General features: G+C 38.0%; 1 protein-coding gene across 1 annotated transcript; it reads right to left on the bottom strand.

Annotated features, from left to right (window-relative positions):
* Positions 1-2,965: 2,965 nt before the first annotated feature.
* Positions 2,966-14,000, bottom strand: HENMT1 (HEN methyltransferase 1; the record flags this gene model as incomplete). Its single annotated transcript, XM_015824025.2, is given in 6 exon segments — positions 2,966-3,454; positions 5,397-5,571; positions 6,992-7,174; positions 8,590-8,724; positions 9,544-9,656; positions 13,881-14,000. Coding segments are annotated over 6 exon segments (1,155 nt in total). The 5' UTR covers positions 13,998-14,000.
* Positions 14,001-14,368: the final 368 nt, after the last annotated feature.

Raw genomic sequence — 14,368 nt, 5'->3', positions numbered from 1 at the left:
AGCCAGCCATGCTGAGGGAAAAGGGAGGGGTTTCCATGCTGAGCCATGCTGGCTCAGGAATTCTGGGAGTTGAAGTCCACAAGTCATAAAAGAGCCAAGGCTGCCTACCCGATCTAGGGAAAACCACCCTAAGCTTTTTAATATTTAAAACAGTGGTTCTCAACCTTTTTAATGCCGCGACCCCAACCGGTCGTAAGTCGAGGACTAAACCGGTCGTAAGTCGAGGACTAAACCGGTCGTAAGTCGAGGACTACCCAACCGGTCGTAAGTTGAGGACTTTCCCTGCCCGGGAGCGCCGCACATGCGTGGTTCCGCCCCCTGCGCTGGCCGAGGCGTAGCTGGCAAGCGGCAGAGACGGAGCAGGCCGACCACCAGCTGGCCCAGCCCAAGGGAGGTAAGGCACCCACCGGAAAAGGGGGAAAAAATGGCGGACAAAAAAAATGGCAGACAAAAAAAATGGCAGACAGCCTTGCTTGGTGACCCCCGTGAAATGGTCGATCAACCCCAAATGGGGTCCCAACCCACAGGTTGAGAACCACTGATTTAAAAGGATCATCCATTTCCTACTGTCTCCTTTTTAGGTAAGACTCACCTGAAGATGATTAAAGTGCTATTGGAATAAATGACCTGAATCTGTTCCCCTCCACTTTGCACTCCTGGTCATTGGAGTGAGGAAGCACTAATTGTCCTAACTGATGTCTTTGATGAGAGGAGTCTGGGAAAGACAGTCCTCTTGGTTCTCTTTGATCTTTCTTGATTGCTTCTGGGTGATATGCAGCACAGAATTAAGGATTTGATGGTACAGATTCCAGAGATTCTGATGTTCTTATTTGTGCATTTTATACAGAATCGAACTTAATGTTTGCCGAGTCTGGCTTTCTACTAGATTTATGATTGCCACATTTATATGTCATATGCCATCAAGAGATTCTTGACACAGCTATTTATGAGTCACATATATTTTGCATGCTATCTTTCTTTAGTTTGAGCATTTTTATTCTATAATATTTTAAAATGTTGTTACGCCGCCTAGAATGACTTTAGTGTAAGATGGCCAGCTATACAAATATAAATAAATAAAATCTTATGTTTTACCTGTAAAAATAGTCATTAAATAAACTGTTATAGGAAATTTCCCTTGAAACCATGCTAAAACGTCCACTCTTCTCAGGGATAAAGGGGAAGGAGAGTGGATAAAATCAGCTTTATTGTCTAGTACAGCGGTTCTCAACCTATGGGTCGTGACCCCATTTGGGGTCGATCAACCATTTCACGGGGGTCGCCAAGCAAGGCTGTCCGCCATTTTTTTTCCCCTTTTCCGGCGGGTGCCATACCTCCCTTGGGCTGGGCCAGCTGGTGGTCGGCCTGCTCCGTCTCTGCCACTTGCCAGTTACGCCTCAGCCGGCGCAGGGGGCGGAACCACGCATGTGCGGCGCTCCCGGGCAGGGAAAGTCCTTGACTTACGACCGGTTGGGTAGTCCTCGACTTACGACCGGTTTAGTCCTCGATGTACGACCAGTTTAGTCCTCGACTTACGACTGGTTTAGTCCTCGACTTACAACCGGTTGGGGGTCGCGGCATTAAAAAGGTTGAGAACCACTGGTCTAGTACAGTGTCACACCCTTAGCGATTTTAATGTATGTGGACTTCCAAGTGCCAAAATTCCACAGCCAGCATGGGAATTCTGAGAGTGAAACTCAAAACAACTTAAAGTTGCGAAGAGTGGAAAAACAGTAGTGGTATTTAGGAAAGTATGTCAGTGCTATTTGTGGATGAAGGTAATAGAACTGTTCACTGCCATATGGGAAAAGTAGCATCAACATTCATGCACTTCACCACTGCTGGGAATCTCAGCAATATTTCAATACTGCAATTATAGCAAAAAATCATACTTGTCCACAGAATGTACAGAGAGCAGCCTTTATGAAGAGATGGGAATGAAGACATTGTAACTGAAGGAAAATATTAGATATAAACCAGTTTAATGACATCAAAGTGAGGACTGCATCTTACCACTAACAATGTTTTTAGTTTTAGAACAAAAAAGAATCAGTTTCTGTCATTCCTGCAATGATAGAATTTGAAGGCAAAATTGAAACTATCTGTATAGTTCAGGGGTAGGCAACCTTGGCTCTTTTATGACTCGTGGACTTCCAACTCCCAGAATTCCTGAGCCAGCCATGAGTTGAAGTCCACGAGTCATAAAAGAGCCAAGGCTGCCTACCCCTGGTATAGTTATTCCCTCAAATATCTGTATTGTTATTCCCAGTAGCAAATCAAATCACTATGCTTACTTGTTATTTGCAGAAACACACAACATGTAATTGGCAAGTTATTATTTTGTAGCACAGAAACATTTAAGACATTTGGAGAAAATGTTCAAAAGCATAATACATGATACATGGCGGTTATTTAGTAAGTACTTAATGCTTGCCGTACTTCAGTATTAATAGCAAATACTTCATTTTATTTAGGATGTACTACTGTAATGATCTTTTGTACAGTAATCTCTATATTTTACTAAACTCCTTAAATTTTACTTTTTCCAGTATTAAAATTAGGAAAACCAATTTTTAAACTTTTGTTTCAATAACTTTTTTTTTTTGCTTTGTGATTAGGCATCTTTTCACATGCATTTGAACTGATTCAGAGTTATGTAGTAAAACACATGGATGAGTAAACTACACTCTCGCTCTACTTCCAATTATTTGAAAAGTATTGCTTACTTGAGTTTGAAATTTTTATTTTTTGTTACACTTTTAAGGGAGGATTCCCCCCCCTCCCATAAGTGCTACCTAGAATAACATAACCTCATCCACTTTGTGGGCAACAGCCTCTTGGGAACAAGCTACCTTCCTCAGGTGAAAAACAAAACCAAATGCCACTCTTGGGCACTAAGAATCTATAATCCAATTTAATGCGAAAATGTAATATCTGATTATGGTATTTAAGTCCATTTTTAAACCAGCAATTACCAGTATTTCAACTATTAGACTACTCCGTGAAAGGAACATTTCTTTTTTTAATTATTATCATCATTCTGCTGTTCATCTTCACATTCCATCTCAATCATCACTGCAGAACCATCGTGGCTTAGTGTAATTTTGCCAGTTATGAGCTTACTGAGTTTTTCAAAGGTTCCACAAAGTTGATTCACTTTGGAAAAAGAAAAGATTTTTGCAAGAGGTACATAGATAATATTTCCCCCGGCCGTTGGCTGCATAATTTCACTATCGGCTTCAGAGAAAGGAAAATCATCCATATACATCTGGAAACTAGATGGCTGAAATTGGGACTCTGTTCCAATAAGACTGCTGCCGTGCTTTTTACATTCAGATTTTCTATAGTCCAGTTGTTTCCTTGCAATTATCTCTGCTGCTCGAAAAACTTCATTGAGTACTGCATTCTGCAAATACTTTTCATCTTTAAGGCTTGGATATATGACTTTGAAAACCTGTCTCAAGAAAAAAACAAAATTCAAGACATTTATATAGCACATCAAATGTTTAAAGCCTTTACATATTTAGCTTTTTAGGACTATATAAACTATACTCAACTTTATGGCAAGTTTACAATACATCATAATGAAGTTAAAACAACTAATTATAGTTTTCTATGTAGACGCCTCTCCCACTTTAGGTGCACAATAGGTACAACTCCTTCCTGAGAGTTCTTCAATGGATGGAAAAACATCAAAGAATACACTGAGTCTTCCTTTTTTAGTGTCTACCGTACCACAATTTAGATTCAGAACCTGACTCTGACAACATTGCTCCAGTTGAGCCTGTGAATTGTCAGCCTCAGGAATCATCAAGCCATGATTCATCTGAGGTTGATCAACGACAGGCATCTCTTGATCAGTTAGAGCTGTCAGATGATGTTACAACCTCCAATCCTCAGCAACAACACTTACGCACCAATGCTACTCAACAAGGTTCCTCATTAGGCAAAGGGCCAGGCCAAAATAATTGCTGGCAACTGCCTGCAGGTAGATTTATGTAGCCACTCTGCCTTTAGCCTTCATTGGGATCAATCGTTCAGAATTCCAGCTCATGATTCTTCTTCCTGTATTTCCTTATTCTTGAATCCTTATTCCAATTGCCATTTGATTGACAGTGACAAATTACCGGTACTTGTGATCACAAATGGGAAACTGCCTGATCTGACAGGAGGTCTTTGTTGCTGTTTGGGAGGCTCACAACATGGGCTTCGGTATCAAAACCTCTCACATAAGGCCGTTCAGATCAAACCGATCTAAGCTAGAAGAAATTACGTCTTTGAACAGAAACAATAAATGCAATTCAGAAGGATTATATTGATTCCAATAGTTTGCTCTATGTGTTCCAGTTACAGTCCAGTTATTTTGGTTTTGCTATGGCAGTGCACTTTTCAGTAACTCTGTGAGCATCAACAGCTGATTGCCCCTCTATTGCAGAAAGTGGTCTCCGAAACTGATGATGAAACATCAAATGCAATCCACTGCAAAAGGCAAAATCATGATAAATAACAAAAGTCTGGAAAAATCATAAAATCTGAACATGAGAAACTTGAACAACAGGCATGAAGGCCCAGACAACGTATGCTCAGAACAAATAAAAAAATCTAGCAATATACAAAGCAGTATATCTTACCTGAAATTCTGCACAAATTACAAGCTTATTATAGTCCATTGATAAAGTAAATCTTATTAAACATGAAACTTATTTCTAAGCAAGTGTATATGTAGAACTATTAATATGCAAGATATAATTGTTTCGAGTAGATTTCTTCTCATTTTTTTACATACTTTACATATAATTTGGGTCTTGGGAACCATCTCGCATTTACAATTATTGTAATGTCCTGCAGACACATGATTGTGATCTTTGACCTTCCGAGTCGCTTCAGATATGCAAAATCAATGGGGGAAGCCAGATTCGCTTAACAACCACATGATTTACTGAACAACCATGATGTTTTGCTTAATGGCTTTGGCAAAAAATGGTTGTAAAATCAGGTGCATCATGTGATGCCTTACTTAATGACTGTGCTAATTAATTTTCCAATCCCAATTTTGGTCATAATTTGAGGATTACCTGTATTGGTAGTAATCTCATTACATCCAAATATTTTGGTTTAAATTATCTAAGAATAACAGTAGTTCTTAAACTCCAGTTGACATATCTAAAAGATTTTCCATCCTCTTGCTTCAAGACATATTTATTTGGAAGACAACCTGAAATCAATTGAACATCTTTTCCAGTAGATATTTTAACATTTACAGCTACCCTGATCTAAAGTGCATTTGATATTAAAGAGGCAGAAGCCCAGTATTTTGATTATTATAATATATCTTTCCAAAATAGTTCCTTCATATCAAAACTGCCCCACCTTACAGAAGCAAAAGGTTTACCTACAGTTTTATAAACTCTTCTCTGATATTCTTCAAATCTCGCAGGCTTGACATTTCTTAGTTTTTTTCTTACAAACACTCCAATTTGAGTACAAAATCCAACATCCTTCCCATGAGGTGGTGCTCCTACTCCAGTAAACTCTACTGTGTAATCATAACGAGTAGCAACATCTACAGCCCTAAATTTATGAGGAAAGAAAAATCAAGAAGTTTAAAGATCATTTAAAGATTTCCATATGCAAAGCCGGTAATCAAAAAAATTGTCTCCCCGGTTTTTCAGTGCCTCTTTTTCGGGGTTTGCTTGTTTGTTTTTTGACAACATAGTTTGAAGCAAATAGGAATTAACTCTTAATTCTGCAACCTCACAAACAGAAAGGCAGCAACTTCCAAAAAGTGGCTGTCCCTTCTTCATACTATTAAACATTCAGCAAACAGCTCAAACCACAACCTCAACAGGATAGTGAACAGGCTTTCACAGATAAAAAGAGAATTTTGGCATGATGAATCTAGGAGGTATGATGAATCTAAAGTAATTCAAGACCCATGAGATGGTATTTATGAATATTACTAGACAAACCCTTTTCAAGATAATTTCATTTATTTCTATGAGAAAGGTTAAGATGATAAATTGCACTTTTGTACGTGTCTTTTAAAATCTGGGTTCCCACAAATATATAAAATGAGTGTGATTGACCTGTTATATCATCTTTAACTTACTTTCCAATCATTGGGGTTATTGCTAAATCAACTAGATATGATAACCTTAAATACAAAACACTGTCATTACTGTGGTTATTTTTTACTGTCACCATTTCAAAAATGGCAGCAGTAAAATATGAGATTGGTCTGATTTCACTTTCATTATTTCCTGCCTCATTTCTAGTCCCAGTTCAAAGTACTGGTGTTAACATACAAACTACATTATCTCGTGGGACTAAATTATTTGAAGAATTTTATTCCCACACATTCCTACTCATACACTATCATCTTTAGGGAAGGTAGCACTTCCCGACTATAGTGAAAAACCCCTAAGTATCTACTATCTCCCTCTCTAGCCCTAGGCCAGGGGTAGGCAACCTTGGCTCTTTTATGACTCGTGGACTTCAACTCCCAGAATTCCTGAGCCAGCCATGCTGAGGAGAAAGGGAGAGGTTTCCATGCTGAGCCATGCTGGCTCAGGAATTCTGGGAGTTGAAGTCCACGAGTCATAAAAGAGCCAAGGTTGCCTACCCCTGCCCTACGCAATGACTTTCTAGTTCTCCCAAGCCTTTTACAATATTTAAAATTAATGTATTGCAAAACAAGGTTTAATGAATTTGACTGCTGTTAGGCTTTGATAGTTTGTATTTTTACTAGTATTGTTTTAATGCCCTTTTTCATATCTGATTTTAAAGCAGTGCAAGCCTGGTTAGCATATAAATTTTTAAAATAAAATAAATTAAAAGCAAGGAAGAAAAAATAACCTTCATACATTCAGAATTATAGTGGCTATTTAAAGCAATGGTTTGTTTTTTCCCGCATCTTAGTTTTACATTAAAATAGCCACCTTTGTTCTTTATTCTTTCAACATAAAACATATCCAAGATTGAAGGAACTTACCAGTTCTGAAATTGTGTTCGATTCCATTCAAATTTATGATCTGGATGTCTAAATAATGATACAGTTGGAAGTAAATAATTGAATTCTGAGTTTGGTGTGCTAATTATGATCATGGCTGGAGACATGAAACCAAACACTACTTCTGGAAATTTCTCAAGCTCTTTTGCCTCTAGGTGTTCTATTCTGTAAGTACAAAGTTGTAAAAAGGATCTTTTTACTTCTCAGATCAACTGAATATATTTACTTCAATATATCACAGGACTTCAATGCAACGGCTATAATTAATTGAGGAAGAGAACAGAATTGATCGCCGATATTCAAACTTTGGACACAGATGGAAAATCAATAGCACAGGAACAAAACCAGAGTAGGACAGAGAGTATCACATTCCTGTTTGCTCTGAATCACAAATTAACTTTAATATACCATACTGCCAGTATAAAAATTGGGGGTTTGTACTTCTTTTACTTCCAGGTCATATTGTCTAAGAAATTAGAAAAATGAGAGAAAACATTCCTTATTTATGAGACTTTGATAAGAACCAGGAAATAGAAACTTATAAACATCCTAGATCAGAGGTCTACAACCTTTTTGGTTTGGCGGCCGAGAAAGGGAGGCAGGCACCACTACGTACACATGCACAAATGGGCTGTGCATGAGTGCATGCACACATGCAAATGGCCGCACATGAGCGCATGTGCACGTGCAAACGGGGCTGCATGGGTGCTGCAAATGGGTCAGCACTAGCGCTGGCGGGATGCTATGGGCGGCACTAGTGCCGGTAGGACGCTCTGGGGAGGGGTGGCGCTAGCACTGGCAGGATGCTCGTAGCGGCACTAGTGTCAGTTGAACCCTTGGGGGCAGCGCTAGTGCCGGTATGACGCTCGGGCAGGGCGGGCGCTAGTGCCAGCAGGATGCTAGGGGCAGTGCTAGTGCCAGTGGGGCGCTTGGGGGCGGGGCAGTGCTAGTGCCAGTGGGATGCACGAGTGGGGTGAATGCACACACTTGTGCATGTGCACTGACCATCCCTTCATGCAGCCCGGTGGCCAAGCAACCGTGGCCCGGTAGTGGGCCGCAGCCCACAGGTTGGGGACCCCTGTCCTAGATAACCCATGATACTTTGAGTCATTCTTTCAGAGATATTTCTTCACTAGTTTCCTTAATATCTTCAACAATGGTAGAACTTCTAATGTTCTACCTTCACTGGAAAAGGCAGGATACATTCAAAGATGTAGCTGAAAACAGCCCATATTGAACTGCATAGCACAGTCAAACATCAGCACAGGAAATGGTTTATGGCATTTTGCATTATGTTATAAACTGTATTATTATAATTTTGATGTCATAAAAGGTTTTATCAAATTTCCCCAATTTCAATTCCACAAGAGCCATGGATCCTGGATTTTGGACACATTCTATAAGTCAGCCCATCTGACGTATCTTGGAGAAAAAACTGTTGCCTTATGATACACTGTTTCAGTCAGTTATAAGAACAAGAGTTTTAGTAGTATATATATAAAGAAAATTGTGTTTTTAGCCATCTGAGTTTGCTTTTTAAACATTCATCAACTAATATGAAGCCTCAAAGGAATACCCACAGTTCAATGCAGGTTACCATATCAAAGCCCAGCATACAAGGATCTTTGTGAGCAACCGAACCCTGAAGGAGAGTGACTGTCAGCTGTTTTTCACTTGGCTGAAGATAGTCACCAGGAAGGGGAGACAGCCTATACCTGGAAGCAAATAAATTGCATAGAATGAAAGCATTGTTTTGTCTATACATCTCCCCTTTTCATCTTGGGTCTCCTGTAAATTGTGAATGTATAATCCAGCTCCAATCATTTAACATGAAAAAAGACTATGCAAATAAAAATTACTTGAGTTTTAATAATCTCCTCCATCCAGTACATTGTAGGTACAATCTGAATGTTTGGCTGATTTATGAATGACATGGATACTGATTCTTTGGATACCAACAGATCCCCTCGGTCTATCGCCATATTTTTTGTGACATATGTTGGATTACTAATATATTGAATAAAATATTCTTAATTTGTGGACAGTTAATAGATTTCATATGGCATTATTTTTGAGACTACTGTCCACTTAATTATTTTCCTGAGAGGAATGTAGATTGATAGTAAGTTTCCCTTGCTCATTAAAAATTACAACATGAGCAAAGTGCAAAAATGGTATTATCAAGAAAGCAAAAATGTTTATATATTACTTTTTTATTAATTGTGCTAGAGAACTTGATAGTTATGAAATGCATACTAGATTGTACATGTGAGAAAGATCAGAAACAAATGACCACATTCTTTGTTCCCCCAACTCCAAAATGTTGTAATCAACTCTCAATTAAGCACTGACCTATCATATCAATATTTTTAAAGAATACTTCAGAAATGGAAAATAGAATTATGTTTCATTCTGCTCCTTCTTGGGAGGGAGGGAGGGAGGGAGGGAGGGAGGAAGGAAGGAAGGAAGGAAGGAAGGTTGATTTGGGGCACAAAACTTTGCTTTCCCCAAAATAACTTACACATTCAACTTACATGTTTTCTTTCATCACCTCTTCACTGATATCTAGCCCAACAAGTTCTTCAATACAGTTGCAGAATTTCAGCATCCACAGTAGGTTACAACCAGCACATCCCAAATCTGCCACCTTTAATTTGAAATTAATACAATTCCTAATATCACTCATAAGACTTGTTTAACACTGTTTTCTTATCTAATGAAAATGACTGCTGATTTAATGCTAGGTTTGATTAGAGTTAATTATATGGTAACAAAGGACTGTGATCTATAGCACTGGAAAAAAATTTATTGTAACATTTTTAAGGGGACAATATCCTTATTACTACTTACATTTATACAGCAAAGGTATGCAAAAATCACCATGTATATATTAGCAAAACTCATCAATAAAATATTGCACATGTATATGACTCCTAAAAATGAATCTTGTTTACCTAAAACCAGATCAAACATCTCTAATTTGGTATGTTCACACATCCCACTAAGTAATTATTATTTTAGCCCAATTAACCAAGTGAGCCATACTATGCCATGAACCATGTAATGTGGTTTGTTTTTACTATAGCAGGCTATGCAACTGCAGCTTCTATGACTTCTAAAACCAGAGTTTATGGCTTTGCAGGTTATGAATGGACTCAACTGTGGCTTTTCAATAAACTATAATCAGGCCAACAACAGCTTACTTGTGACTACATATTATATAATTTAACTAGTATCCTTTGTTTTTCTGATCTGAGTAAGGGTCTACTGTTTTATTGAAATGCTTTTTCATAACATCTGCTTGAATAATAACCATATTTAAAATGTACACTTCTCAGTGCTGTGATTCCCAAACTGTGTATTGCAGTGCCTTGGAGAACCATAGCAGGATATTTTACTAAACAGAACTGTCTGTTCTGGAGTATTTGCAGTGCAGAGTTTGGGAACTGCTAGGGATTTCATGAAATAAGAAAGTTTGGGAATCTTTACCTTAGCATAAAAAATACTAAATACTAAAACAAATGCTACAATTTATACTCTTCATGACAAATACATAAATCTTCCCTATAGTAGTTGTTTAGAGTCTCCCTTCTTCTTCTTCTTCTTCTTCTTGTGCCATATCCATTATCGGACATTGGCGATCATGTTGGCGATCCTGTTTTTATCAGCAGCCGCACGAAAAAGTGCTGCTGAGTTTTGTCCAAACCAGTCCCTTAGATTTTGAAGCCACGATGTTCTTCTTCTGCCTGGACCTCATTTGCCTTCTATCTTTCCCTGGAGGATTAAATGGAGTATGCCGTTTTTTTCTGGGTGTCGCATCACATGTCCGAAATATTCTAACTTTCATTTTTTAATTGTTTTGATGATTTCCCTTGGGTTTCCCAGGCGGCTTATCACCTCCTCATTTCTGATCTTGTCAACCCAGCTTATACGTAACAGCCGCCTGTAAATCCACATTTCAAATGCTTCTAGTCTCTTTAGGTGGCCTTCTGTCAGAGACCAACTCTCTACTCCATAGAGCAGGATAGAAAAAATACAGCATCTGACAAGCCTGATTTTCAAGCTTAGGCTTATGTCGTGACTGCAGAAGACCTTTTTCATTTTGAAGAATGCTGTTCAAGCTTTCTCTATCCTTATCTTTATTTCAACGGTCATGTCCCAGCTTTCATGTAAATTGGAACTGAGGTGCGTGATCCTTTCAACTTTTTCTAGTGGTATTCCTTCCGAATTTATTGGTGGTAAATTAACAGGTTGTTTGCTGATGACCATGATCTTGGTTTTTGAGGTGTTAAGCTTCAAGCCGTATTTTTCAGATATTTCTGTAACTCTGTTGATGAGGAGCTGAAGGTCTTCATGCTTACTGGCAAGCAGAACTGTATCGTCAGCATATCTTAAATTGTTGATCCAAACACCGTTTACTTTGATGCCAGCATCGATATTCTCCAATACCTCATTGAAGATTGACTCAAAGTAGATATTGAACAACAGCGGAGACAGAATACATCCCTGTCTCTCCCCTCTTCGTATTTCTGCATCAGCTGAATATTTTTGGCCTAGTCTCACATTTGCTACCTGATGCCAATATAGATTATGATTTGGATGTCTTTGTCATCTAGTCCCCATTGTTTCAGGATTTCTAATAGTTTGCTGTGTCTTATTTTATCAAATGCTTTTTCAAAATCAATGAAGCACATGTGAACACTGTAACTGACATCTCTACAACATTGTACAAGAACTTGAATGCTGAATAGCACATCTTGTGTACCAAGATTGTTTCTGAAACCAAATTGTGTATTACCTAGACACTCCTCAATTTTGTTGTATATTCTTGTGTGAATTATTCTCAGGAATATTTTCAGGGCATGACTCATTCAGCTTATTGTTCTGTATTCGGTACACTTCTTTGCATTTATTTTTGGGGAGATTGTCACAAAGGTTGATTTTAGCCAATCATTTGATATCTTTCCTGTTTCACATATTCGATTGAAGAGCTACAATAAAAAATTCTTCCCATTGTCTTCCAGCAATTTTAAAATTTCTACTGGGATATCATCAGGTCCTGTGGTTTTTCTTGTTTTTGCTATTTTTATTGCATGTTCAACCTCCTCCATAATGATGTTTGGTCCAGTTGTTATACTTCCCATATCTATATCATCCCTAATGTCCTCAAAAAGTTCTTCAATATATTCCTTCCATCTTTTTAGTTTTTCGTCCTCATCTAAAAGAATTTTTCCCTTTGTCAACTAAGTTTTTTTTGTAGAGACCTGCTGCTTCTTTCACTTTTTTGTGTAAATTGAAATTATCATGCATACATTCTATCACTTCTATTTCCTTGCATCTCTTTGCAAACCATTTTTCTTTTGCCTGTCGAATTTTTCTTCTAATTGTTTTCTGCAATGCATTGTATTTTTCTTTGTTTTTATTTTTATAAGATCTTCTTTCATCCACGAGATGAAGAATTTCCTCCATCATCCACTGTTGTTTCTTGTGGTATCCCTCTCTATTTTGAATTTGTTACCTTTACTATTGCATTTTTAAATTTATTCTAGTTCACTTCTACATCTTCATCATTTAGGTTGTTGGTTTCTCTTAAATGATTTTCTAGTTCTTCTTTTATCTTACCTCCATGTTTAATGCTGAAGTCTCTATCAATTCTTGGTTTAGCAGGATTCGGGTTTTTCATCCTTTTTAGTTTCAGCTGGACTTTGGCAAGTAGTAGATTATGATCAGATGATACATCTGCACCTGGGTATGTCTTTACTGATGTTACTGAGTTTCTAAATCTTTTGTTTATTGTAAAATAGTCAATTTGGTTCCTTACTATATTATTTCGTGTATCTGCTAGTGATCTCCAAGTGCAGAGGTGTCTTTTTGGCAACTTGAAAAAAGTATTCATCACACATTGCCTATGTTCCTTGCAGAAGTCTACAAATCTGTCACCTCTACCATTTCTGGTTCCTAAGCCAAAGTTTCCAACTACAGGAGCATCACTTCCTTCTCCCACTTTTGCACTGAAGTTCCCCATGAATATTGTGATATCATTACTTTTTAGGGTTTTCAGTACATTGCTTATATCTTCATAGAACGTCTCTAAATCCTCCTCATCACTGTCAGCTGTGGGAGCTGTGGGAGCGTAAACTTGTATAACATTCATATTTACTGGAGTACTATTTATTTGGATCATCATCACTCTATCGGATACAGGAATAAAAGACTTGATGCATTTATTTACAAGATTGCTTACGATTATAGGTACTCCATTTTGATGGTGTTTGCTATCCTCACCAGAGTAGTAGATAGTATAATTTCCTATTCCACACTTTCCATTTTCAGGCCAGCACATTTCACTCACTCCCAATATAGAGATATTGTATTTGGACATTTCTTGGATAGTGTTGTGTGTTTTCCCAGCTTTGTATAGGCTTCTCAGATTCCAAGTACCAATTTGTAGTTTTGAGTTTATCATGCTTCTAGCGGACCGGGAGATTCTTAGCACCCCTGCCCCATTTAAGGGGCGCCTGTACTCGGAGCCATTGTTAGGTTTTGCCACCATTAACATGATTTTCCGGGAAAATATATGGTGTAGTAGTCTTCCCTTTGCTTTCTACACCGCTGTGACACGCTGTTCAAGTGGCTGCCACCACACCATGTGCTGTTCTTCTGAAGCCGTTCCAACCAATATGGTCTCCGCCTTCAGTCGATACTGGGGATCCAGCTGCCACTCACAAGGCAGAGTCTCCCTACAGTATTACAATTCCTAACTCATTTTTTTAAACTCTGTTTTATCCCAGCAAAGTAATAACTTTAAGGATAAGAGTTCTAATGCAGTCAGCTATACTGACAAAAATTGTACTAGGAAACACATACTAACCTTTTTAGGTTTATGCTTATCCACCAACTGCTTAATAAAAGCATAACGTTGCTTATACAATGGTGGTGTAAATGTAGTAATCCTCACAAGGTCATCTTTTTTCATTGTTACATCCATATTCAAAACTAAGAACAAAAAAGAGCATTATTTAAATGCTATACAGGTAGTTCTCGATTTATAACAATTCAAAATTAACAGCACTGAAAAAGTGATTTATGATTTTTTTTTTTCACACTTACGACCATTGCAGCATTCCCATGGTCATGTGATCAAAATTCAGATGCTTGGCAATTGACTCATATTTATGACAGTTGCAGCAATCCAGGTCATGTGATCACCTTTTTGACCTTCTGACAAGCAAAGTCAATGGGGAATCTAGATTCACTTAACAATCATGCTACTAATTTAACTGCAGGGATTCACTTAACAATTGTGGCAAGAAAGATCATAAAATGAGGCAAAAATCACTTAACAAAGTCTCACTGAGC

This window comes from Protobothrops mucrosquamatus, unplaced genomic scaffold, assembly GCF_001527695.2.
Source record: "Protobothrops mucrosquamatus isolate PMUCROS unplaced genomic scaffold, P.Mucros_1.0 scaffold_182, whole genome shotgun sequence".
Taxonomy (NCBI): Eukaryota; Metazoa; Chordata; class Lepidosauria; order Squamata; family Viperidae; genus Protobothrops; species Protobothrops mucrosquamatus.
This window is presented reverse-complemented; position numbering and strand designations above follow the sequence as displayed.